The sequence below is a fragment of the Lissotriton vulgaris genome, chromosome 7 (genome assembly GCF_964263255.1).
Source record: "Lissotriton vulgaris chromosome 7, aLisVul1.2, whole genome shotgun sequence".
Lineage (NCBI taxonomy): Eukaryota > Metazoa > Chordata > Amphibia > Caudata > Salamandridae > Lissotriton > Lissotriton vulgaris.
Window position 1 is genome coordinate 1461736145 of NC_141695.1, and position 25231 is coordinate 1461761375.

Below are 25231 nucleotides of genomic sequence, written 5' to 3' on the forward strand. Positions count from 1 at the left end.
ACTGCATCCCCAAGCTGTTGAAAGAAAGTGACAGGCACATGGCTGTAACTAATGCTTACTGTATGAAATGACCAATCTAACTGCGCTGTTTAATAAAAAGATGAAGAAAAAAAAATAGAAAGTGGCAGGTGATCTCAAACTCCTGTTTTTTGCCGCCCTCCCCCTTTTGCCGCCCTAGGCAGCCGCCTAGTCTTGCCTAATGGCAGAAACGGCCCTGAAAGCGAGTTGATGTCTACTATCTGGTGTCTGTATTGAACTATTTGTGCTGTATCCTCGCTGTGTCAGTCTACAAGGCACATTCGAGAGAGACGTAGTTGAAAAAGGCGACATTACAGGGTTTCAAGGGTAATCAATTATGTTACAGCTCATTGAGGTGCCTGTAATATTTAGCTGTGTCTATTCTGAGTACTAAAACGACTTTCACGTATCTTAACTAGTGTTCTTATACAACTGTGGCCTTTGGAAATTATGAACAGTTATGAATAGCCCAGGTATATAAATCCCTCTGAGGAAGGGGCTTCCAGATGACTTCTGATGCTTTATTACAAGATTAAAATTAAAGTCAGGGTGTTAGTGGAAAGAGAATGTTACATAGAACTTCATGAGTGATGTGAATTTGGTTTCTCAATGGCAGAACAATTGAAAACATTAGCCAACGAGGATTGGGTGGGGGTGTGCTTGCAGAAACAGAACTTATTCTAAATTGTATGTTACCCCAATTCGCCTTCCTGTGTCTTGGTTTTTAGGTCTCGCCTGCCGATGCGCTTGCGCATTCAAGCTGGCGAGAGATTAAGGGGCTTATCCAGAGTTTAACCCGACTGGCGATTTGATGCAGTGCATGTGCTCTTTTAGCTCAATGCGCAAGCGCAATGAGTTAAAATGCGCGTGCACAGCATCAAATCGTCAGCTTGGTGCCGCCAGCAGCTCTTCCCGCTCCGCCCCCTGCTGCATCAAAGGCTTTGCGCTCTGCCTCAGCCCAGCCATTCTCCTCCCCTAATTGCCCCCTGCTGCATCAAAGGCTTTTTCACGGCCGGCTGGCCGTGCTTTCAGTTTCACGGCCGCAAGGCCGTGTCTCCTTTTTTTTAACTAGCAGTGGCTATTGACACATAGGAATTTGGTTTCCTAGTCATTCTTTCCATTAGTTTACTTCTTGTTTTATTTTATTTTACCCGTTGTTTGTCTTCTGCCAGCCTCCTTTTCTCTTTGCTACCCTTTTCTATGTTTTTTCATCTTTGTTTTCTCACTGTACTGCCTTTTGCCCATCTCTTTCTACTGTCTCTATCTCTTTTTTGCCCCTTCCCTTCTGTAAATGTGGGATACTTGTAAAGCGCACTGTTACTCTACCCGAGTGTCCTGGCGCTATAGACCGCTGGGGAACCCGTCCTGGATTTCCCTGTGAGATGGTCCCTTACTGGGTATCTCCAGGGTGAAACCAGGCCTCCCCGGCGTCTGTGGGGGGCCGTTGTGGAGGTGAGGTAAGCTTAATGCCCAGAGTTGCCGAGTGTGTTCCCTGGTTAGAGTAGGCACTGAGGCGAGAATTATCTAGTCCGTTGACCCTGGTCCAAGACCCTGCCGCGTCGGGAATTGAACCCTGGTCCCGGGCCGTTCTCTGCTTACAGGTCTGCCGCCTCTAACCAGTGAGCCACACCACTCCATACTCTGTATGATGCATGTCTCTTTTCTGTATCGCACTTTGTCTGTCCTGCCCCACCCAGTCTCTCCTGTGGGTGCACTTACATTTCTCTATCATTTCTCATTGTCTCCACTCATGTCTCTTTCCTACTCTGCCCTTAAAATATTAGAATTCCGAGTTTCCCATTCACTCTCCTAGTCTCTTTATTGCTGTCACTCTATCTCTCGTTGCTATATTTCTCCCAGAGTATTCTATCTCTTGCCTGTGTCTGTTTGTGCACCCATGATTTTATTGTCTGTATAGCTCTCCTCTCATGGACTCAAACTTTACACTTCCTCTTGCCTCTCTCTCTCTCTGTCACTTTTACCCAATGATGCCCTCTTCTTTCTCTTTCGTTCTCCCTGTGTCTCACTGTACTGTCTTTTGCCCATCTCTTTTTTTCAACTCGTCCATGTACTACCACTATCTCGTCTGTATCACGTACTTCCCAGTCCCTCATTTGCTAGCCCCATGCATTCATTTTTCCCCAACTTCTCGTTGTCTCCCTCCAGTTTGTCTTACTCTTTCTCTCCCTTTCATTCATATTGTCTTCTCTCGTCTTTCTCTCTCGCAATCTCTCTGGCCCACTCGTACCTTTTTCAGACTCACTTTCTCTCCTGTCATCTGTCTCCCACTCTTTTTTTTTCGGTCTCAGTTTCCAGCTGTCTTTTGCAAAGTCCTACCTATCTGATTGCCTCTTCTATGCCTCACACTCTGCCATGCCTCACCTTGTCTTGCACACTCCATTCCCTTTATCTGTCTCTCTTGACTATTTCTGTCATCCTTTCGGTTTCATTGTACTCTTCCTCTTTCTGACCCGTCTCTTGTCTCTTCCTCTATCGTTCGGCGACACTCAGGCCCTCTTCTGTCTGTTTTACCCCTTCAAGCTCTGCATCTCACTATTTTTTATCTTTCTACTGTCTCTATCTCTTTTTTGCCCCTTCCCTTCTGTATGATGCATGTCTCTTTTCTGTATCGCACTTTGTCTGTCCTGCCCCACCCAGTCTCTCCCGTGGGGGCACCTACATTTCTCTATCATTTCTCATTGTCTCCACTTAGTGTCTTTATTGCTCTCTTCCTCTCGTGCGTTGATCTTTGTTTTTCTCATCCTCATTGCCTGTCTGATGCATGTCTATTTCCTACTCTGCCCTTAAAATATTGGAATTCCGAGTTTCCCATTCACTCAGCCAGATTCATGAAAGGAAATTGCACTCGCAAAGGGCCAGATTCTGAGAATCTGGCCCTTTGCGAGCGCAATTTTTGCATTTGGGATTCATCATCCCAAATGCAAAAATAGCTATTTGCGAAATCGCATATTTGCGAGGAATAGCATTTAAGGAATCTCTATTAGAGATTGCTTAAATGCAATTCATTAACCAATTTTAAATTGCGAATTCGCAATATTTGGCCGCTATTTACCTCGAAGTCTGACTTCGTGGTAAATAGCGAAAAAATAGAAAAATGCACTTTAGTGCATTTTTTTCTGTTGCATGTTACACACACACATGTCCTTTGGACATGTGTGTGCGCAACACCTGTGTAAATTTGCATTTCAGGGGTGCTACAGGAAGTCCTTTGGACACCCCTGGCACCCTTGACATCGCATCCTTATTTGCGATTAGCAAATTGCTAATCATAAATAAGGAATACTCCCCATTCATTCCTATGGGTCTTTAGGCCCATAGGAATGAATGGGGAGTTATTCCTTATTTGCGATTAGCAATTTGCTAATCGCAAATAAGGAATGTGTAGGAATCGCAATTTATTTAGCGATTCCTACATGAATCCCGTTTTGCAAGTCCTCAATAGCGATTCCTTAAAAATCGCAATTAAGGACTCGCAAAACGGCTCTTTCATGAATCTAGCTGTATGTCTCTTTATTGCTGTCACTCTATCTCTTGTTGCTATAGTTCTCCCAGAGTATTCTATCTCTTGCCTGTGTCTGTTTGTGCACCCATGCTTTTATTTTCTGAATAGCTCTCCTCTCTTGGACTCAAACTTTACACTTCCTCTTGCCTCTCTCTCTCTGTCACTTTTACCCAATGATGCCCTCTTCTTTCTCTTTCGTTCTCCCTGTGTCTCACTGTACTGTCTTTTGCCCATCTCTTTTTTTCAACTCGTCCATCTACTACCACTTTCTCGTCTTTATCACGTACTTCCCAGTCCCTCATTTGCTAGCCCCATGCATTCATTTTTCCTCAACTTCTCGTTGTCTCCCTCCAGTTTGTCTTACTCTTTCTCTCCCTTTCATTCATATTGTCTGCTCTCGTCTTTCTCTCTCGCAATCTCTCTGGCCCACTCATACCTTTTTCAGACTCACTATCTTCTTCTTTCATAGCACCTACAATCTAGCTTCCACTGCCCTTCAGTCTCTCTGTGCCCCTCCTCTCCCCGTGCTCTGCCTGCTCTATGCCTGTGCCTCCCACGGCTTGACCTGCTCGGCGGATCGTCGTCTTCCATATCTGCCTTTGCCCCTCCTGTTTCTCACCGCATGATCTCTGTCTGAGGCACTCTTCTTCCTCAAAGCCTGCCATCCTTTCTCTCTTACTCCTTCTTTGTGTCTGTTTCTCAGGCAGTTTCTGCCTTCTATCTCCCCTCCTCTCCCTCCTTCTCTCTCGTCCTCCCTCTCCCTCCCTCCCCTCACTCTCTCATTCTCCCTCTCTCCGTCTACCTCTCTCCCTTTCCCTCACTTCCCTCTCTCCTCCCTCCTCTCTCACCATCTCCCTCTCTCTCTCCTCTCCCCCTCCCCTCTCTCTCCCCTCCGTCCTTCGCTCTCGTCCTCCCACTCTCTTCTTACCCTCCCTCTCTCCCTCTACCCTCTCTCCCTTTCTCTCTCTCCCTTTCCTTAACTTCCCTCTCCCTCTCTCCCTTCCCCCTCTTCCCTCTCCTCTCTCCCTGTCTCCGTCTCTCTCTCCTCCCTCCCCCTCTCTCTCTCATCTCTCCCTCCTCTATCCTCTCTCTCTCTCTTTATTCTCTCCCTCTCGCTGCTCTCCTTTATCTCCCTCTCCCCATCTCCCACTCAGCATCACCACAGCATCACTCAACACCACCACAGCATCACTCAGCACCACCACAGCATCACTCAGGACCACCACAGCATCACTCGGCACCACTCAGCACTACCACAGCATCACTCAGCACCACCACATCATCACTCAGCACCACTCAGCACCACCACAGCACCACTCAGCACCACCACAGCACCACTGCAGCACCAATCAGCACCACCACAGCATCACTCAGCACCACCACAGCATCACTCAGCAACACCACAGCATCACTCAGCACCACCCCAGCATCACTCAGCACCACCACAGCATCACTCAGCAGCACCACCACAGCATCACTCAGCAGCACCACTCAGCACCACCACAGCACCACCACAGCACCACTCAGCACCACCACAGCAACACTAAGCACCACCACAGCACCACTCAGCACCACCACAGCACCACCACGGCACCACTCAGCACCACCACAGCACCACCACAGCACCACTCAGCAACACCACAGCACCACTCAGCACCACCACAGCACCAATCAGCACCACTTAGCACCACTCAGCACCACCACAACACCACTCAGCACCACCACAGCACCACTCAGCACCACCACAGCACCACACAGCACCACCACAGCAACACTAAGCACCACCACAGCACCAATCAGCACCACTCAGCACCACCACATTATCACTCCGCACCACCACAGCACCACTCAGCACCACAACAGCACCATTCAGCACCACCACAGCACCACCAAAGCACCACCCAGCACCACCACAGCACCACCACAGCATCACTCAACACCACTACAGCACCACTCAGCACCACCACAGCATCACTTAGCACCACCACAGCACCACTCAGCAACACCACAACCCCACTCAGAGCAACCACAGCACCACTCAGCGCAACCACAGCATCACTCAGCACAACCACAGCATCACTCAGCACAACCACAGCATCACTCAGCGCAACCAGAGCATCACTCAGCGCAACCACAGCATCACTCAGCGCAACCACAGCATCACTCTGCACCACCACAGCATCACTCTGCACCACCACAGCATCACTCAGCAGCACCACCACAGCATCACTCAGCAGCACCACCACAGCACCACCACAGCACCACTCAGCACGACCACAGCACCACTCAGCACCACCACAGCACCACTCAGCACCACCACAACACCACTCAGCACCACCACATTATCACTCAGCACCACCACATTATCACTCAGCACCACCACATCCAAGAATGCATCACTCAGCACCACCTCAGCGTCACTCAGCACCACCACAGCGTCACTCAGCGCCACCACAGCACCACTCAGCGCCACCCCAGCATCACTCAGCACCACCACAGCAACACTCGCCACTACCACAGCATCACTCAGCACTACCACAGCATCACTTAGCACCACCACAGTATCACTCAGCAACACCACATCATCACTAAGGGCCAAGAATGCATCACTCAGCACCACAACAGCATCACTCAGCAACACCACAGCATCACTCAGCAACACCACATCATCACTCAGGGCCAAGAATGCATCCCTCAGCACCACCACAGCGTCACTCAGCGCCAGCACAGCGTCACCCAGCGCAACCATAGGATCACCCAGCGCAACCACAGGATCACTCAGCGAAACCACAGCATTACTCAGCGCAACCACAGCATCACTCAGCGCAACCACAGCATCACTCAGCACTACCACAGCACCACCACAACATCACTCAGCACCACCACAGCACCACCAGAGCATGACTCAGCACCATTGCAGCATCACTCAGCGCCACTACAGCATCACTCAGCGCCATCACAGCATCACTCAGCACCACCACAGCATCACTCAGCGCCACCACATCATCACTCAGCACCACCACAGCATCACTCAGCACCCCCACAGCATCACTCAGCACACAACAATATCGCTCCGGGCCACCACAGCATCACTCATGGCCACCACTGCATCACTCAGGGCCACCACCACACTATCACTCAGCACCACCACACTATCACTCAGCACCACCACAGCATCACTCAGCACCACCACAGCAACACTCACCACTACAACAGCATCACTCAGCACCACCAAAGTATCACTTAGCACCACCACAGTATCACTCAGCAAAACCACATCATCACTAAGGGCCAAGCATGCATCACTCAGCACCACCACAGCATCACTCAGCAACACCACATCATCACTCAGGGCCAAGAATGCATCCCTCAGCACCACCACAGCATCACTCAGCGCCACCACAACGTCACCCAGCACAACCACAGGATCACCCAGCGCAACCACAGGATCACTCAGCGCAACCACAGCATCACTCAGCGCAACCACTGCATCACTCAGCGCAACCACAGCATCACTCAGCGTAACCACAGCATCACTGGTTCAAATATGTTCTCTCAATGTTTCAAGCTTTACAAATGTCACAAAAAGAAGTTCTGTTCTTGGATGTTCGTCACAATAAAATACACTGAACATAATCTTCACAAAAGTTATTTACAAATGTTTAAGCTATTGCCATTATAAATTACAATAACTTTTATTTATTTGTAATAGCAATACATGCAAGTCCCGTAAATACAACACATATTGCATTACAAATGCTATAGGTGTCACATTTGCGAAAGTTATTACTATTGGCATTGTAAATGACAAAGCTATTAATTTCGCAATTTTCAAAACCAACACATAAATAAAAAATATGTAATTTACAATACCGATAGCTCAAACTTTCCTAATGCGAGACCTATTGCATTGCAAATGCTTGTTAATATAATCCTGGCAGCTAAAGCGATTCTGTTTATGGTAGTGAAGAGATTGAAACAAGTGCCCATTCTTCAACTTCAGGTGTGCCTTTTTGCTGAATGAAACAATAGGAACGTATGCTGTTGACCAAGCTTTATGCACTTTTGTCAAGGGGATTTGATAACCAGGATATCAGCTACGCCTGAAGAAGGGCATAACGGTTCTGTGAAGGATAAGAAGGATTAAAAGCAGTGCTTAATGCCACTCCTCCTAACCTTGGACATTTCTAAAAAACTTAGACCAATATATATTGATTCAAACTTGAGAGCAAAAGTAAAAGATTAACTGCTAAGATTTTGCTAGTTGTGTTCACTCATTCTCCAGTTTTCAAGTACTTGGTAGGGCTTAACCCAGCAAGATCAATGATGCTGAATATGTGAAGGTAGACATAAGACCATATATGTGCATTTGCCCAGAACTATACAAAGAACCCGATTATTCAGCATAATGTTTAATAATAACATTTTGTTCAGCATCTGTGGGGATGTCCAAGAGCTACATATAGTGTTCAGGCCCGTGAGTCTGATATCAAAAGAACTAAAAGAATGTAGTAATTAACCATTGTGTAAATATATGTCTGTATTGCGTTTGGCATGGAAGAGAATGCTAAGTTGTGTCTGATTGAATGGGAGCCTTGACAGATAAGATTGTTGAAACTTTTTCCGTCTAGTACAGGCATTAGGTATCTCTGGGACTCCCTTTGCCAGATCATTTGGTTATTCGCAATCTTGGAAATTTGTAGTAATTTGTTTAGGTTCTAAAAAATTACAAAGAGGACTTACATAATTCCGACCTTTCAAGGTATGGCATCCTTTTGGTTGTATTTGTGTGTATTAGCAATGTCTTTCTGCATTTAGGAATACAAAAGATGCAGAAGGTGTGCCTCGTGAATGTAACAGTGGTGTCTGCTTTGCTTTTCCAGCCCTGTTCCTGATTACATGAAATCCACTGTGGAGACTGTAATGAAGATTCACCAGACTGAGAAGGATGGGGATATATTGGCCTTTTTAACCGGACAGGTAGAGTACGGATGCAGACTTATTTGATGAATATTCAAAGCAACTAATTTGCCAATGAATAACACTCTTCTCATATAGCAGACAAGTAAGTCTGTTATTAGGTCGAGCATTCGAGACCTCTTGTATACTTTAGTATACCTCTTGCTTACTTGAATATGTAGACACGAGTCGGATGCGCGCTTTTTCAGTGTCAGATTTGTCCTTGTGAGCGCGCGTTTGCTGCTGGCATGAGCTGTGAGCGTGTACGGCGGCGTCAGCCGCGTCTGTTCTCGCGCTCCCCCATGCTTTAACTTTTGCGACGCCACATGAGCCTCTCGCAGGCACGTTCACTGCCGCCGACCTCTCCCCCACAGTGCTTGGTATCTGGAGCAGAGCCACCCGCGGACAGATGGCTTTTGCGAGTGTTGACGGAAGTTGCTGGAAGTAACTTTGAGCTGCGGAGTGAGTCACGTGTGGGAGTACCTCCCCTGAAATAGCTTCACCGTCCCCGAGGAGCGCCCAGAGTCAGAACAGCTGTGGAAGCACGCTGTACTGGAGAGCACCGTCCAAACTCCAGGGACAGACCCTCCGAGCAAAGGAATTTAGCACCCATCCTGAGGACAGACAAAGGGAGCACACATCTGGAGCCGGGGCAATCCGGGCCGGTGAGCATGCGGGGACAAAGGGAGCACTCACAGGTTTGTACATCAAACTTGAATGGCACCTGCACCTACTGGACTCTACCACCCGCTGAAAGCACGACATCCCCGAGTTCCTAAAAGTGAATCTTATTGTTAGCGATGTGCCGCACAGTAACTCACGTACGCTCCGCTCTTACGGCTGAGACCTCGGCTTCGAGCCCGGCAGGCGGCAGGCAGAGGTGCGAGCAGATGCCGGGAGCGCATGGGACAGCATCGCCCGTCCACCCTCTGGTCCCGCCGGCTCTCGCGCGCTCCCTGCGTACACCCCCTCATCCAGAGTTACGTGCCTGCCTGTGGTGTATTCTAAGTGTGCATTCAGTTGAGGGTGCGGGCCAGGGTCTGTGCACGCGGAGCTGCGCGCGTGGCCGCCTCTGGGCCGTAAGTTTCACTTTCGAGAGCCTTTGCCGGGAAATGCAAACTTACGGAGGAGGCGGGAGGGTGGAGGACGCGCCAATGGCTGTCGCTGGGTGGCTACTTGTGCACAGGCTATTCAGTACACACCACATCTGTGCATGCATGAGAGCCAGAGGCAGAACGGGCAGAAGCAGGTAGCAGAGGGCAGGGCACTCGCCGCAGCGCCCCTGACTCGGTAAGTGTCACTTGCGTGAAGTGTGCCATAGTATACAATATTTTTGGAGCCTTCTACTTGTGTGCTCGGTATTCTGGCATACAGTTCTGTCCATTTAATGCAGGCAATATACAATATATTTCATAAAGCTGCCACCCTGTAGTCTGAGCTACACCCAGCTGATGTCATTAAGGATGTCACCACGCTGGCTAGTTTATAATGGGATCCATTCCTATGCTACCTCACGACATTAGAAGTTTCGTTGTACGCGGGGTATGAGACTTCAGTGGTGCGTCTTTGCGTACATGCTCAGAAAGGTAGGGTATTTCATTAATTTGGTATTATGAGTACCAGCGTTTGTTCATTTATGTCTGTTTGAACAGTCATACTTCATTTCCCCTTCTGTTCAGATAGCAACATTCAGTTCACATCTTCAACATTAGATCTCCTTGGTGTTCAGCACGTAAGCTACCAGTTAACATGCATTTGTGTTTGACTTGGTTGGTCTGCAATACAGTGGTGCAGGAGTTCATATTATTGAGTGTTTACCTTGAGATGCAATCTGAGCGTTATTTTGTTGCTGGCTCACTTGTGGTGGTGTTGAGCATGACACACATGGTGTTTTCCCGGTATGGTTTCGTCTCTTTGGATTATATCCTAGGCACGCTCCTTTATTCACTGCTCGGGTTTTCATTCTCTGGTTGCCATGTTAATGTGCATTAATGGTGCAGGATTCACTATTTTAACCCCTATATGTTGTATATATTCAAGTGCTTGTAGTTATTAGAACCAGTCCTTCATTTTTAGGTCTTGTCTAAGGCATTGCGTTAGTAATGCTTTGGCCGAGATATTAAGTAGGGGCTCTCAGAAATGCTCCCACTGAATGCAACACACACTCCACACAATACCACTCAGTGCCACATAATTACATGCTACATACTTACACTGCGCTCAACGCAACATACACTCCAAATACCACTCAGTGCCACATAATTATATGCTACATATTACACTGGAGAAGTGTGGCTCAATGGTTAGAGCGGCAGACCCTGATGCGGAGGTCTAGCCCGGGACCAGGGTTCAATTCCCCGCCTCGGCGGGTCTTGGGCTCAAAATTCCACGGACCTGATAATTCTCGCCTCGGTGCCTATTCCAATCATAGAGTCCCACTCTGCAACTCTGGGCAATAGCTTGCATAATCTCCACAATGGCCCCCACAACGCTCAGGATGCCTGGCCTCCACCTTGGGGGTGCCCAGGAGTGGACACCTCACAGGGAAAGCCAGGATGGGTTCCACAGCGGTATTCATACAAGCGCCTTGAGACCCTTGCGGGTGAGTAGTGCGCTATACAAGTATCAATTTACAATTTACATTTACTGCACTCAACGCAACATATACTGCGCTCAACGCAACATACACTCCAAATACCTCTGTGTCACATAATACACGCCACATAATTACACTGCACTCCATGCAACATTCCAAATACCACTCAGTGCCACATAATTACATGCCACATAATTACACTACTGAATGCAACACACACTCCACACAATACCACTCAGTGCCACATAATTATATGCTACATAATTACAATGCACTCAATGCAACATACACTCCAAACAATACCACTCAGTGCCACATAATTACATGCCACACAATTACTCTACTGAATACAACATACACTCCACACAATACCACAATACCACTCAGTGCCACATAATTATATGCTACATAATAACAGTGTGCTCAACTCCACATACACTCCAAATACCACTCAGTGCTACATAATTACACGCCACATAGTTACACTACACTCAATGCAACATACACTCCAAACACCACTCAGTGCCACATAGTTACACGCCACATAATTACACTCTATCTATCACATCACTCAGGAGCACCACAGCATCACTATACGGTACCACAGCATCACTGAATGCCACAGCATCACTCGTCGCCACCACAACATCACTCAGCGCCACCACAGCATCAGTCTGTGCAACCATTCAACAACAACTGGTTCAAATATGTTCTCTCAATGTTTCGATTTATAGAAACAAAGGTTCTTAGCTTATTTGGAAATAAAGCAATACTGTATAGAACACAATAGGCTACTATACGTTTGAACTTCCTTGCCCAGCTAGACAAGGAATTTATTTATCAACAAATATCAAATATAGTTATAATACATTTCTACAGCAGTAGCGTGACACAATCCTGTGCCGTACTGGGAGGAAAGAGAAAATAGAGAGTAGTGAAAGGGGTGTTTTACAGGCAAAAGAAAGGAGCAGGCAGGGCACTGTTATAAGTAAAGAATAGTGACAGTGTCGCCTGGAGTAGCACATACAAAAACACATATGAATTATTCTCATGTATGTCGATCCCTTTGCTCAGTTACATAAAGGGGATCATCATCAGGACTTTTTAATAGAGTTTGCCTGAGTTTGAGAGCGCCTGTTAGAGAAACAATGAAAAACAAGCAAGAAAAGAAATTATCAGGCGGGAATCCAGGAGGGCGGTCATAACATGCCGTTCATAACATTTACAAGAATCGGAGTCGCAGTGTGTGCAAGGTGATGCTGGCAGTGCTAGCCTCTCAGTTAAGGTTCAACATTTACATACATTTGTCCTCGGAATCGCAGTGATATTGGTGTTGTGGGTAAAAAATTAAGTAGGGATTGTGCAGGACATGTGCTTTAAAAGTGCTCAAGGCTCAGTGAACTAGTGATTGAGCAGAGCAGCGTGCATCTATAATTATCCAGCCATAGGCCTCTATGCAATTCTAGTTGACTGGCGGTGACATTGGTATTGCCTGAGACATACCTCTTAATGAGAGGTGAAGGATGGTAAACTTGGTTGTTGGATACTTGGGATGGCGCCAGGGCTGGTTTACAGCAGGTCAGTCAGGAAAAACGTTCCTGTTAATAAAGAAGTTTTGACATGGGTGAGCCTGTTATTTATCTATGTATTGGCCGGTGCACAATATCTGTATGTGCACGTACCTTAGAAAAACGAGCAGAGGCACTGATGGTGCGGTAGGTGCTGAAAGCGTTTTTTGTATTCCCCGTTACGGCGTGTTGCCGAGCTGTAGGGTCAAAAAGGGGTAAAAACAATGATCGGGAGTTGACCAAAATGATTGAAGGCCAGGACTATTGAGACGGTAAAAAACATACCGTTCTTGGCTGTATTATCCGTTCCTAACAAGATATGTGTGGAGATGGGGGATCGCCGGCTTACTGGTCGCGCCAATTGTGGCGAGCTGTAAATTTAAACACAAGCCGTAAATCACTTGGTAAAGTAGGGCAAGTGAAGGGTCGGTGAGAAAATGGGGTGCGAAACATACCGTGATCAAAAGTAGAAAGTTCGAGGGAGGCTCAATGGCCGTCGTCTCCTTGCGAACAATGTCGGAATGGACCGCTGCAAGTGGAAAATACACTCATTAAGCGCCTGGCGTCTCATGTAGAGACATAGGCTTGTAAGCAGTTGGCCAGTCCACCGGTTAGATACTACTCACCGGGTCAGAATCGACCTCGCGGATCACCGTCTGGGTGCTAGGACTTGCTGCCGGTTCCTGGTTGAAAACCTGGGCGGGGCCATATGTGAAGGCTCCCACCCGGTCACGTGAGGATGGAAATGGGCGCCATCTTGCAGTGGTGACCTGGCAAGTGACTCTACTATAGCCTTTGGAGTTTTTGTGGTCAAACGACTAAATTAATTCGAGGCGTTTTTTGGAGAAAGCCAGTTATTTTGGCAATATGTTAGGGGGTAAAGGTGGTGAGGGAATAAGGCAGTGCAAAAATAAAAATAATAAATAATAGTGATTCGACCGGTATTACAAATGTGAGGGAGGAAGGACATGCCGGATGTGAGATGAATGGGAAAGTAAACTTAAAGACTTTTTGCCAGTGAACATCAGAAAAAATGTAACAGCAGGTTGCTGAGCCCAGCAACTCTGTCTACATGAACAATGTTCAGTTTACCACATGCCATGTGTATGACATTGTTCTTTCAAAGGAGTGTTGTCCAGTCTTCACTTCGGTTGAGTCCTGTGTGAATGGTGTTGAATTGTATTATTGATTTACGTTCTTCACGATTCAGAAGTTGTTGTAGATTGCCCCCTCTCGGTGGTAGTTTCACAGACTTCAAAATTGTCCACCTCACATCGTCTGCCGTGTGTTAAATAGATGCAAAATGTTCAACTAAGGGGGCAATGGGAGTGCCACACCTTATACGGCTCCTGTGCTGGCTTATACGTGTCTTGACCTTTTGGGTAGTTTGCCCCACATACATTTTGGGGCAAGGGCATAAAACTGCATAAATTACATTAGTACTATTGCAATTTGTGAGGTCTTTCATATCAATAGTTACATTGTTGTGACTAAAAGTGCGGCCCTCCAATGTTAGGTCACAGACAATACATTGCCCACATTTTACATGTCCTATGATGGGTGGTAGACCCCAATTGGATTCAATTGTGTTGTTCAGAGTTGGTACGGGCAAGGCAGCCCGGACCAAGTGGTCCCTTAGGTTTTTGCTCTTTTTGAACGCAAATAGTGGTTTATATAAATTTAGTTGCTCCGCATTTATTGTTGGCCAGTGTTGCAGAATTGTTTTGCGAATTCTATTTGAGATCGGGGAGAAGGTGGTAACACAAGCAATTCTCTCTGTTTTCTCCCGAGTCTTTGGTTCTAATAGGACTTCACAGGGGCAGTACCAGGCTCTCTTTGAGGCGTTCTTGACTAATCTCCTGGGGTAGCCACGGGCTTTTAGTTTGTTTGCCAGGATATCGGCCTCTCTAAAGTAGTCCGTTTTTGATGAACAATTACGCCTGATCCGGAGGAATTGGGAATACGGGAGTGAGTCTTTGAGGGCTCTTGGATGGTTACTGTCATATCTAAGCAACGTATTGCGTTCAGTGGGCTTCCTGTAAAGTCGTGTCAGTAGTTCACCTTCCTCATGATAGATTGTTAAGTCCAGGAAGGGTATCTCTGTTTTATGATGGAAAAGGGTAAACCTTAGGTCAGCACAGTTATTATTCAGCCAGTGAAGAAATGATTCTAATGTATTTACATCAGAATTCCAGATCATAAAGATGTCATCTATGTAGCGTCGCCACATGGCAATACCAGATCGGAAAGGATTCTTATCCGATAGGATCGTGCCAGTCTCGAGCGCGTCCATAAACAAAATTGCCAGGTGGGGGGCAAAAATGGCCCCCATAGAGGTACCCTTTATCTGCTGGTAGAATGCCCCATCGAAGACAAAGAAGTTTCTTGTCAGGCACAATTCGAGCAATTGTAAAATAAAGAGTGTTGGTACTTTATGGGGTCTGGGTCGAGAATCTAAGATTTTCTTAATGACAAGTAGAGCCGCTCCTTGAGGGATATTAGTATAGAGCGACTCTACATCCATGGTGCAAAGTGTTTGAAGCCGCGGGTCATAGGGGGAATGCTCGACCAGGTTTATCATTTCCATGCTGTCACGTACATAACAGCAAGTGGATGGCACAAAGTCCTTGATGAAAAAATCCACGTAGGACCCCAGAGGCTCCAAAATTGAACCGCAGGCTGACACTATGGGTCTCCCCGGGGGGTTTTCAATGTTTTTATGGACTTTCGGAAGGGTATAGATTACCGGGAAGCGTGGACTTTTAACATTTAAGAAGATGTATTCCTTCTTGCTGAGGTACCCTTCATCTCGAGCATCTGTGGTAAGTTTTTTAATTATAGCTTGGATCTCACTCGTTGGATTACGACCAAGTCTTAAGTAGTGTTCTCTGTTGCCCAATTGGCGGTTGATTTCATTCTTATAAGAGTCAATATTCTGCAGGACAATTCCACCGCCCTTATCAGCACTTTTTATAATCACGTTAGTGTTGGTTTTTAGTGTATAGATTGCCTCTTTTTCACAATGGGGATGTTGTACGGGACAAATAGCTTTTTCTTTACTAGTGCCTCAAGGTCTTTGAGAACCAACTTTTCAAAGGTGATGATCTCGGAGGGGATCATACTAGCTATTGGTAGGAAAGAAGAAGGAGGGCTGAAAGGTGTATTGCGATTAGGAACAGGTGAGGGGTGCAACTGAAAAAATGCCTTCAGACGGATGATTCTGAAGAATCTGAGTAATTCAGTCTGTAGTTCCATATAATTTGGGCGAATGGTGGGAACAAAGGACAATCCCTTCTTTAGAAGTTCCAACTCTGAGTGTTGTAGAGTATGACTAGAGAGATTGAAGATTGGTATCAACTCAGGGGTATTCTGCAGAGAGGATGTTACCACTGGTAAAAGTTGTTGCGGGTCTTCCGCTCCCCTGGAGCGTTGAACCATCTCAATGTTTCGAGCTTTATTACAAATGTCACTAAAAAAGTTTAATATTTCACTTTTGTTCTTGGATTTTCGTCACAACAAAATACACTGAACTTAATCTTCAAAAAAGTTATTTACAAAAGTTTAAGCTATTGCCATTATAAATTACAATAACTTTTATTTAAGTATTAATTATTTAAAAAATTAAAAGCAATTGTTATTTGTAATATCAATACATCTAAGACACGTAATACAACACATATTGCATTACAAATGCTATAGGTGTCACATTTGTGAAAGTTAAAAGTATTGTCTTTGTAAATGACAAAGCTATTAATTTAGCTATTTTCAAAACCAACACATAAATAAAAATTTGTCATTTACAATACCAATAGCTCAAACTTTCCTAATGCGAGATCTGTTGCATTGCAAATGCTTGTTTTTTCACTTGTGAAAAAGCCTCTCTACTTACGATCTCGGCTTTTCAATTATGTTGGGTGAAAACTTTATTTCACTGTACTCATTAACACATTCCCCAAATTACAGATTCATTGACTGTCATTTGGGGGACAAAGCACTAATCGCACTTACCTCACTGAACCTTTCTACACATGTTTACTGCCCTGCGTATTGTAAACTTAACAGCAAGTCCCACATGTCCATGTTAATTTGTAATATAAATGTAATCCGATTTGATGAAATGAAAGCTAGATATTTTTATTTTCTTGCAGGAAGAGGTAGAGACGGTGGTTTCCATGTTGATAGAACAAGCACGGGTACTCTCTCGCACAGGGATGAAGAAACACATGTGCGTTCTGCCCATGTATGCTGGGCTGCCTTCCTTTGAGCAAATGAAAGTGTTTGAACGAGTGTCACACAATGTCAGAAAGGTAAGCTTGGTGTGGTTTGAAGTTTTGGTGCCCCAATGATCAGTGACTTGTAATTTCAAATCTCTGATTTTTATTAAAAGAGTACTCAGTGCTCCCAATTGAAGAGCACATCTGCATAGTCAGTTGCGTAAACCAGGATTCTGGCTTAGCTTTACAAGGTTTGTTTCACACACACAGGTAACACTAGTAAACTTTGTTCTATGTACCAACGATTTCATGTGGAAGATAGGTTATGGTAGCCCTGCAGAACCTCACCCAATACATAGTTGAAGTGGTGTCAATACCTTTGGGTTACTAACAGTCCCTAAACAGTAATTAAGGGATGCTGAGGTAATTTGAAATGTAAAATTCTTCTTTTTAATAAGAAAATAGGTATTTGACTGGACATTGATTTTTTTCACATTGCTGCGTGTTCTTTGAGTTATCAGCCATATAGAATAGCATGTATCTACACTTCCCCGGAGGGAGCCATTGATTGCTCGTTTACAGCGAGTCATGGGTGTGAGAAGTTAGCCTGACAAATGTTGCCCACTATTCTAGTGGGCACCTTGCACCTGTCTAAACAACCCTTATTGATGGTGGTTGTAAAGTCAACCTTATAGACAAGCTATCCTAGTGGTAGCACCGGAGTACTCGAGTTACCTCACCCAGGGAAGCCGTGTGCATAGGTGTCTTTTCGTGTCGGGTTTCGTCGATGTTTTTTATGGAGATCTGCAAAGAAGTGCTGCAGGCAACCAGAGGAAAAGTGTCCGGGTGGATCCAAGGGTGGATCGGAGACGAGAAGAACCTGAAAGCAGAGGGGACAGAGTCTGGGTCACTAGCCAGTGACCAGGAAGGAACCAGGAAGGAACCAGGCGACGTCGAGTTGATTCAGGTGAAGAGGTGAAGCTTGTCTCTGCAGCCACGAGGACCAGGAGGCGTAGACGACGACCAGGAGCTGGATTCGAGCTGTCCCACGAAGGATCTAGTTGACTGTGGTGTCGGTATCCGGACTGGACCCAACAAGCCTTGGTAACCGCAATCCACGCAGGAAGTGAAGATGGGCTTCGAGTCAGACCAGCAAGGTCTGGGGAGCTTCTCCTTTGGAGGGAAGCTGGAGCAAGCCTGGAGCACCCAGGAAAGCAGTTTAGTTTCAAAGGTTCGTCTTCGGAGGGCCCACTAGCCAACGGGCTAGCAACCGGGAAGACGCGTCGAGCTGAAATGCAGGAGCAGGCACCACGCAGCACTCGTGGAGTGTGGAGGGCTGAGCTTTTGTGCAAATGGCGCTCGGGTCTGGGGCTTCTCAAACCCCAATGCACAACTTCGAGGGTGCCTCAGTGGTTGCACTGTTAGCAAAGTGCAGGATGTCCAGGGTGTCCGGTCCCACGTCTCTCGTGTCTGCCACGGGTCTCAGCTTTGCTGTGGATGTGGGTCGGAGTCGGAGAAGTCTGGAAGTCCAGTTCCTGAGTAGTTGAATCTTCGGGTTCCGGCAGGAGCGTCGACAAAGCAAACTGGCAAGTTACTGGTGGTGCCTGTTTGCACAGGGTGGTCACTCCTTGACCACAAGGGAGATGTCTTCAGTCTTCTAGTCGATATAGAGCGTCGAAGGTCCAAGAGTTCGTATCAAAGTTTCTTCCAGGATTAATCTAAAGTCTCTAGACACAGCTCCTATCTTTATACTGATTTTAGGGGCTGGATTACCTGCTAGGTCCCTCCTATGGGTGGAGCGCTGAGAAGGGGGTGGTTACTCCCCTTTCCCTTTGTCCAGTTTCGCGCCAGAGCGGGGCTGGAGTGCCCTAGCAACTGGTTTGAACCGGGCTATTCATGGAGCACCTTGTGTGCCCCAGGCAGTGTCTGTAAAAGCATCTTTCCATTCAACCCACCCTGCCCCAATACACTTCAGGCTGTCTGGGGAGGGCTAGAACCTCCCCTGACAGGAAACCTACTGTCCAGGCCTTCCTTGCCGGAGTTTCGTCCAGCAGCAGGAGGTCAGACTCATGTCTGTGGCAGCAACATCCATTTTGTGATGCTGAGGCTCTGTTTAACTTTAACCGGGTAAAGCAGTAACTACATGTCTTCTCCCTCTAGAAGGGTGGAATGCTACCCAGCCGCCAGGACTGGTGGGGGGTAGTATTCCGTGGTGTTTGACACCTTACACAACATGTTTTGATAAAGCCAAACCAAAGTTAGCATTAACGGCGAGGCTTATAATGCACGTAAGAGTATATGGTATGGCTATATCATAGAACAGCTATAAGGAGATGGTTCCAAAAGCTGCAGAGGGGCTCAGCTCATGCTAGGGCACCCTCTCATATAAAACCAAGCACTCTGCCTCCAGGATTGTCAAGGCCTGCCATAGGAGTGACTTATAGGTATATATGTGTCTATATATAAGGGTAGATATAGGTATACTATATCTAAGCAAGGGGTGATTACACCACCGTACCCAAGCTAAGTGATCAGCCTGTGGTGTCAGTTTGGATGGCCAGCCAAGGCTGGCCTAATACATGCTGCAGCACCTGGTAGGCCATGGATGCACCTATGCCCTGGGTACCTATGGTACACTGTACAGGTTCTCAAAAAGGTGACCCAATACCCAATCAGGTATGTACCTAAAGTACATGGTATCAATTTAGAGAGAGAACAGCTGGGCTGTGGGTCTGATTAGCAGGCCCACAGCCACACTAAAGTCGAAAAACCAGAGAATCACAGCAAAAAGTTGGGGTGAACATAGGAAGCAGACCCTACTCTCCTACAAAGGGTAAAAGCAGTATCTGGCCCAGTTGCTCTGAACCTATAATAGGCCAGGCTCCACGACATGAGAAGTAAAAGGCCTTAACTAAGACGGTTGGGCCCAGTAACCAATGGGTGCCCTATGCCCCTCTGAAAATGTTTAGGAAATCCAAGCTGTCAAAACAGTAAGATACAAGACTATTTCATAATATGGATCATATACATATCTAAAGCATAAAATGAGTATACATAAAAGTAACTTCATAAAAGGCTTGATAACATAAAATTGTAGAAAATTACGCAATAAGTTGTGCATGAATCCTTTTTTAAGCCTTGCAGTTTTCTAGAAATATAATATTCAAAACACTATAATATAAAAAAAGAGTTTATAAAATACATAATTCTAAAAGGATTATGTCAATTAAAATGGATGCATGTTGGTGATTAAACAGATCAGGCATGATACTGAAAATGGCAATTTAAAATAATGAGTCTTTAAAAAGAAAAAAACGAAAATAGTTTGTTGAGATTTTCAGCTTCATGACACAGTCTCTGTGGTAGATTTAGAATTCTGTGCATGTTTGTGATCAAATCCCAAGTTGTTTTCAGTCCTCATCTGAGGACATGCCGACGTCATCAGGTTCACAAGCAAGCATGTGTGTGGTCGTTGAGAAAACCAGTCAATGGGTACTTGTTGTCTTTAGTCCACACATTGGATGAACTAGCAGTAAGTTGAAATTCCAAAGTGCTCAAAGACGGGGAGAGTTCTTCATTTGGAGTCTCAGATAACATAATTGACTCAAGCCGATCCATAGGTAACTCATCTATAGTGTCGATGGTGAAATTTAATACATCACAATTAGCATCTTGCCGTAAGGACAGATGCATTGCTCTGCATTGTCTCTGATTTGATTGCAGTGGTTGCAGGACCATTTCCATGTCTAAGAAAGCCACCAGGGGTTGCTCTGAATGTAGGACCATGATGATTTCAGCTGGACAATTCGCACAACAAAAAATGGGTCTTACTCATATCGCATCCATTTTGCGAAAAGACAGCATCCAGTTTTGGCTAAATTTGGAAAGCAAAGCATGTCCCAGAATGCTTGCTAGCGTTTCTCTACATTTCTGTTCAGCTGGATACATGTATTCTTTGCTATTGATTTGTTTGTCGGATCAAGAGAAAGATGACAAATCCGCTGCTGGTGAGCCGTAAAATAGTTGGAAATTCTCCAAAAAGACGGGAGAATAAAGAGTGAAAAAAATTATGGTATCTGTCTGAAAGTTGCTTTACATCCAGTCACCAGAGCAGATCCAATGTTCTTAAAAAGATGCACAATGTCAGTTGTTGAGGAATCAAAGAGCGTATGTATAATATCTTCAAAATGAATTGGGTATTGATTCTGTAACAGCCTCTGAATCTCCGATGCAGTTCTGGCTGCCTGCAAATTATACGTTTCTACCGCAGAAGTCAAAGGAACTTCCTTTTGTAGTAACACACCTTCCAATTTGCTAATTTCTCCAAAACACTAGGCCAAGGGACATTTTTTATTACATGTTGAAGCGGTTGAACACCACACTGTATTGTTTTAGAAACTGTAATCATATAGTGTTGGCCAGCAAATAATATTGGTTAACTTTAACCCCTTCCATGCTGATGACGGAACCGCTCCGTCATCAGCTACAGTTGAGCTGTGCTGATGACGGAGCGGTTCCGTCATGGCCCGGCCGCCGCGCCTGCGCGGTGCTGATTTCGCGCCTGCGCGGGCGTTCTAAAGAGCGGGGCGGGTCATGACGGAACCGCTCCGTCACCAGCACAGCTCAACTGTAGCTGGTGACGGAGCGGTTCTGTCACCAGCATGCGGCGGCCGCGCGGCCGCCCCGCCCCTTTAGCGCTGCGGCGGAATAGCCGCCGCAGCGAAGGGGTTAAATAAGAACCATTGTACAATAGTTCATGGTGCTTGGGGATGGATGAAGTAGGAGTAACTGATAAAATGCAACTTAACCCTGGCGTCAAAGGACTATATATTCTATGCACGGAAATTGTGTCACACTTAAGAGAGTGACCTAGAGGATTTCTGTGCCTGGAGCTACTTATAAACATCAACAGGCATCTTCATTTAAAGAGTGCCCCTTCTATTTGCTCGATACTCAATAAAGTGTATATAGATTCTTTTTTGTACTCATTGTTTTCTGTGTTAATGCCAAAATATAGCTGTCTTATTCAGAAGTTGCCAAGGCTTAAAACATGATCTAAGTGTTTGTAAGGCCCAAAAGTTGCATTAAAGCTCTTAACTAAGCTAGCCATTTTGAAATTGATCTACTTTTCCTTTGAGAGGACCTAAGCCTGAATACATGATGTTGTTTAGTGACTGCACTCTTTTAGAAAGCGACTGCACTCTTTTAGAAAGCTTGTGCATGTCTTTGTTGATAACTTTAAAAATTGTTTACATGTTTTCTTGCATCTATTTACCTAATAATTCTGCAGCTTCTCCTTCTGAGTATGTGTTCCATTAATTATAAATGTCATATGTTCCTGTGGCTATTAATTATTTCTAGTGGGTTGTGCATCTAGAAGGTATTCAGAAAAAAACATGTTTTCTTTGATTGAGGATAAATGCTCATTCAAAGCTGAAAGACTGGAATGTGCTAGTCATCTTTGGCACCCCTTGCCAACTCTCTATGTGCTAACCACTACAGATGTGTGTGGGCGCTATATTGTGGATTAGGGCGATTAGCTTAATGACTAGCGGTGTTGGAAAGAAAATGACGTATGCAAGTATTGGAATCAGTGGGCCATAAAGCTAAACCTCAGACACGAACTGGGAAGAATTATAGGTTCCATACAGGATCATATATTTTAACTCAGAATCTGAAAGGTTTATTTGTGATTGCCAATTATTAAACAAGGGTTAAGTTCACTTTGGATATAGAAGGTTTTTTAAGGTTTTTCATAGTGCCAAATTCTAGAAAGGTAGTCTAATGGATGGTTTTGTTACAAAAATTATTTATTTTCTTTTGGTAAAATGCATGCTTGAAATAAGTCCCATTTGAATTTGTCAAAATTTTGTTCCTCAAATGCTTTCCTCATCAACATTTTCTTTCCAACACTATTACCCTTGTATAGCCAAATTCTGAGTGAATTTCTTTGAATAATGTATTAGTCTTGAAGTCGTTGTGGACTGTTTGAAAAATAGAAAGCTGGGGGTTGTGACCTGCCCTCACTCTGAAAATAAGGACATTTCTTCAAGTAATCTGGGTGACTTTTAAGAGACTGAGCTTCACAATGTTACCATTGTGTGTAATGTTATGCTATTTTAGTATGACTAGTTCTAAGTATGTAATAGGGTGCAAAGTGATGATAAAAATACATTTATTTAGAATTCACTGAATTTAAATAAGGGTCTTCATTGTTCAAGGTGGCATGTGCCTGTAAATCAGATATAATTTGTTTTACAGTCCCTGTATCCCAATCATCTGAAATAGAACCAGATATAACCACATCATTCATTAAAACTTTCAAAAAGATATGGTAAATTCAAAGTTTCAGAAGGTACTGTGATATAATAAAGAAACTTTTTCCAAGCTATGCCCCGGGGCACAGGATAAGCTGTGGTTTTTGCAGCATAGATATTTCTTCGAGCTCTGTGGGATGAAAGATGTGGTTGCAGTTCACGAACCCCAGATTGTGCAGTTGTTGTTTCAGGTCTGTAATGTCCATTCAGTAGCAGTGGAATGACAATCCTCGTTTATAGTCACATGATGGAAAAACACTTTTAAATGATCCAACCATAGGATCAAGTTGGTACGGAGTATCTGTCATGAAACCAATGATAAGCAAGAAGAAACCTATGGCTTAAAGTGGCTTTGGAGCGTGATGAAAAGTCCTCCTTGCAAAGGTCATAGTCCTTCTCATAAATAGTTGTCTCTCCAAACTGCATCATCTTAATTGATGTTGACTCAGGTGGAAGAACATAATAAATCATGGAGTTATTTTGAACATTTGCAACTGTAGTGATTGTAGCAACAGATTAATTTGTAAAACTAATTGCTCTGTGTAAATTTGGAGAGGGAGTGTGCTCAAATACCCCCAGCTGGGAACTCCAGCCAGTGATGTTACTGCTCTCTTCAAGGTGCAGTTCATTCAGAATACAGAGAGACTAAGAGGTTCTACTCTGAATCCTTCTTGGTGTTTAGGATGGTCAGCTGTAGAGAACTGAGGTTGTGGTTGATGGACACTTGTCTTTTTCTCCTTGAACCAGACAAAGGGGTCAGAAAAACAGTTTGTTTGCCTTTTACCTAAAGAACTGTAATGGGTGGGCTGTAGGGTGGTTCAAAAGCTTGCTTTGTGTGCATCTTTTAACAGACTAGATCCCGTAATTTAGGTACCCACCCACTGGTAGTAGTTACATCCGTCTCTTTGCCTGTGGCTGTTTCAGAATGCCACAGGCATCTCTGAACTCTTGGATACTGTGTAAGACATTCAAATGTTTTTCCAGGGCAAACTTTTCTTCATCCGCCACCTCCCCAGAATTATCCATGCATTGTATGTACATAGGAACGCCAAAGTGCACCTCGTATGAAGTGCGCCCTCCCAATAGTCATCTAGGCAAATTATTTAATGTTCTCTTGCTTCCATACAGATTATTGTACCAGCTAAGATCTGAACTGAATATCCTAGCTGTCTATGCTTATGTAATCATGTTGTTAGCTCACTCAACAAATCCATTGTAGTAAGCTCGAAGTGTATTTCTAAATTGCAGACAAACTCACAGAGTAGGCATAGCATCCCTGTAAGCCTTGGAGGCAAATGCAGGGCCATTATCTCAATGAAATGGATGAACTGCTCCCATTGGTACCTTACACTTTAAATTATTTATGACTGCAGATCACTTTAACTTCTTTTTGGCCACACCCATTAGAATGGAGAACGTGAATCAATTTCTACAAAGATATACTTACACCGGTTAGCAGAATTGTTGGACTAATATGGTCCAAATAAATCACCTTGAACGCTATGTTGGAGACTGTGAGAGTTAGCCCTGTTGGCAAATATCTCATTGTCTAACATAATGTCTAGTCTGTTTCTCCAGTATTGGATCTTTCATAGATTCACATGCTTGCATCTTCCCTGTCATCGAGGTGGGAGTTCCACAGTTATTCTAACTAGTATTATAAAAAAGTATTTCTTCTAGGTCAATTATAATTGTATTTATACGATTGAGTAGCAATCCAATCATTTTGCACATGGCCAAAGTTTGACCAATCAGAGTAGAGCTTGCACCCTTCCCTCCTCTTCAGTGGCTTCACACCTCAGATTTCTTACCATACATTGTGGAACGGGAGTCTCCTTCAGCTCTACTCAGTTTTTTCCTCTATCTTTGGACAGTAAATCTCAGGTGAACTCTTTTTATTTAGTTTTACATCTTATCTGCCACTAACTTGTCAGAGTGGTTAAAGAAAGGGTTATTTCGATCCTGTAAGACTTTTGGGAAAATTGTGTTATTTCCTGTCGACCCTCAAGAAGAGTGCTTATACTGCCTGCACCCCC

General features: G+C 45.0%; 1 protein-coding gene across 1 annotated transcript in view; it reads left to right on the forward strand.

Annotated features, from left to right (window-relative positions):
- Window positions 1-25231, forward strand: part of DHX35 (DEAH-box helicase 35) — a 593749-nt gene that overhangs the window by 295722 nt on the left and 272796 nt on the right. The window contains exons 10-11 of the mRNA XM_086932268.1: window positions 8425-8521; window positions 16813-16971. Of these exons, the coding sequence (XP_086788394.1) occupies window positions 8425-8521; window positions 16813-16971 (256 nt within the window). The remainder of the gene's footprint in view (window positions 1-8424; window positions 8522-16812; window positions 16972-25231) is intronic.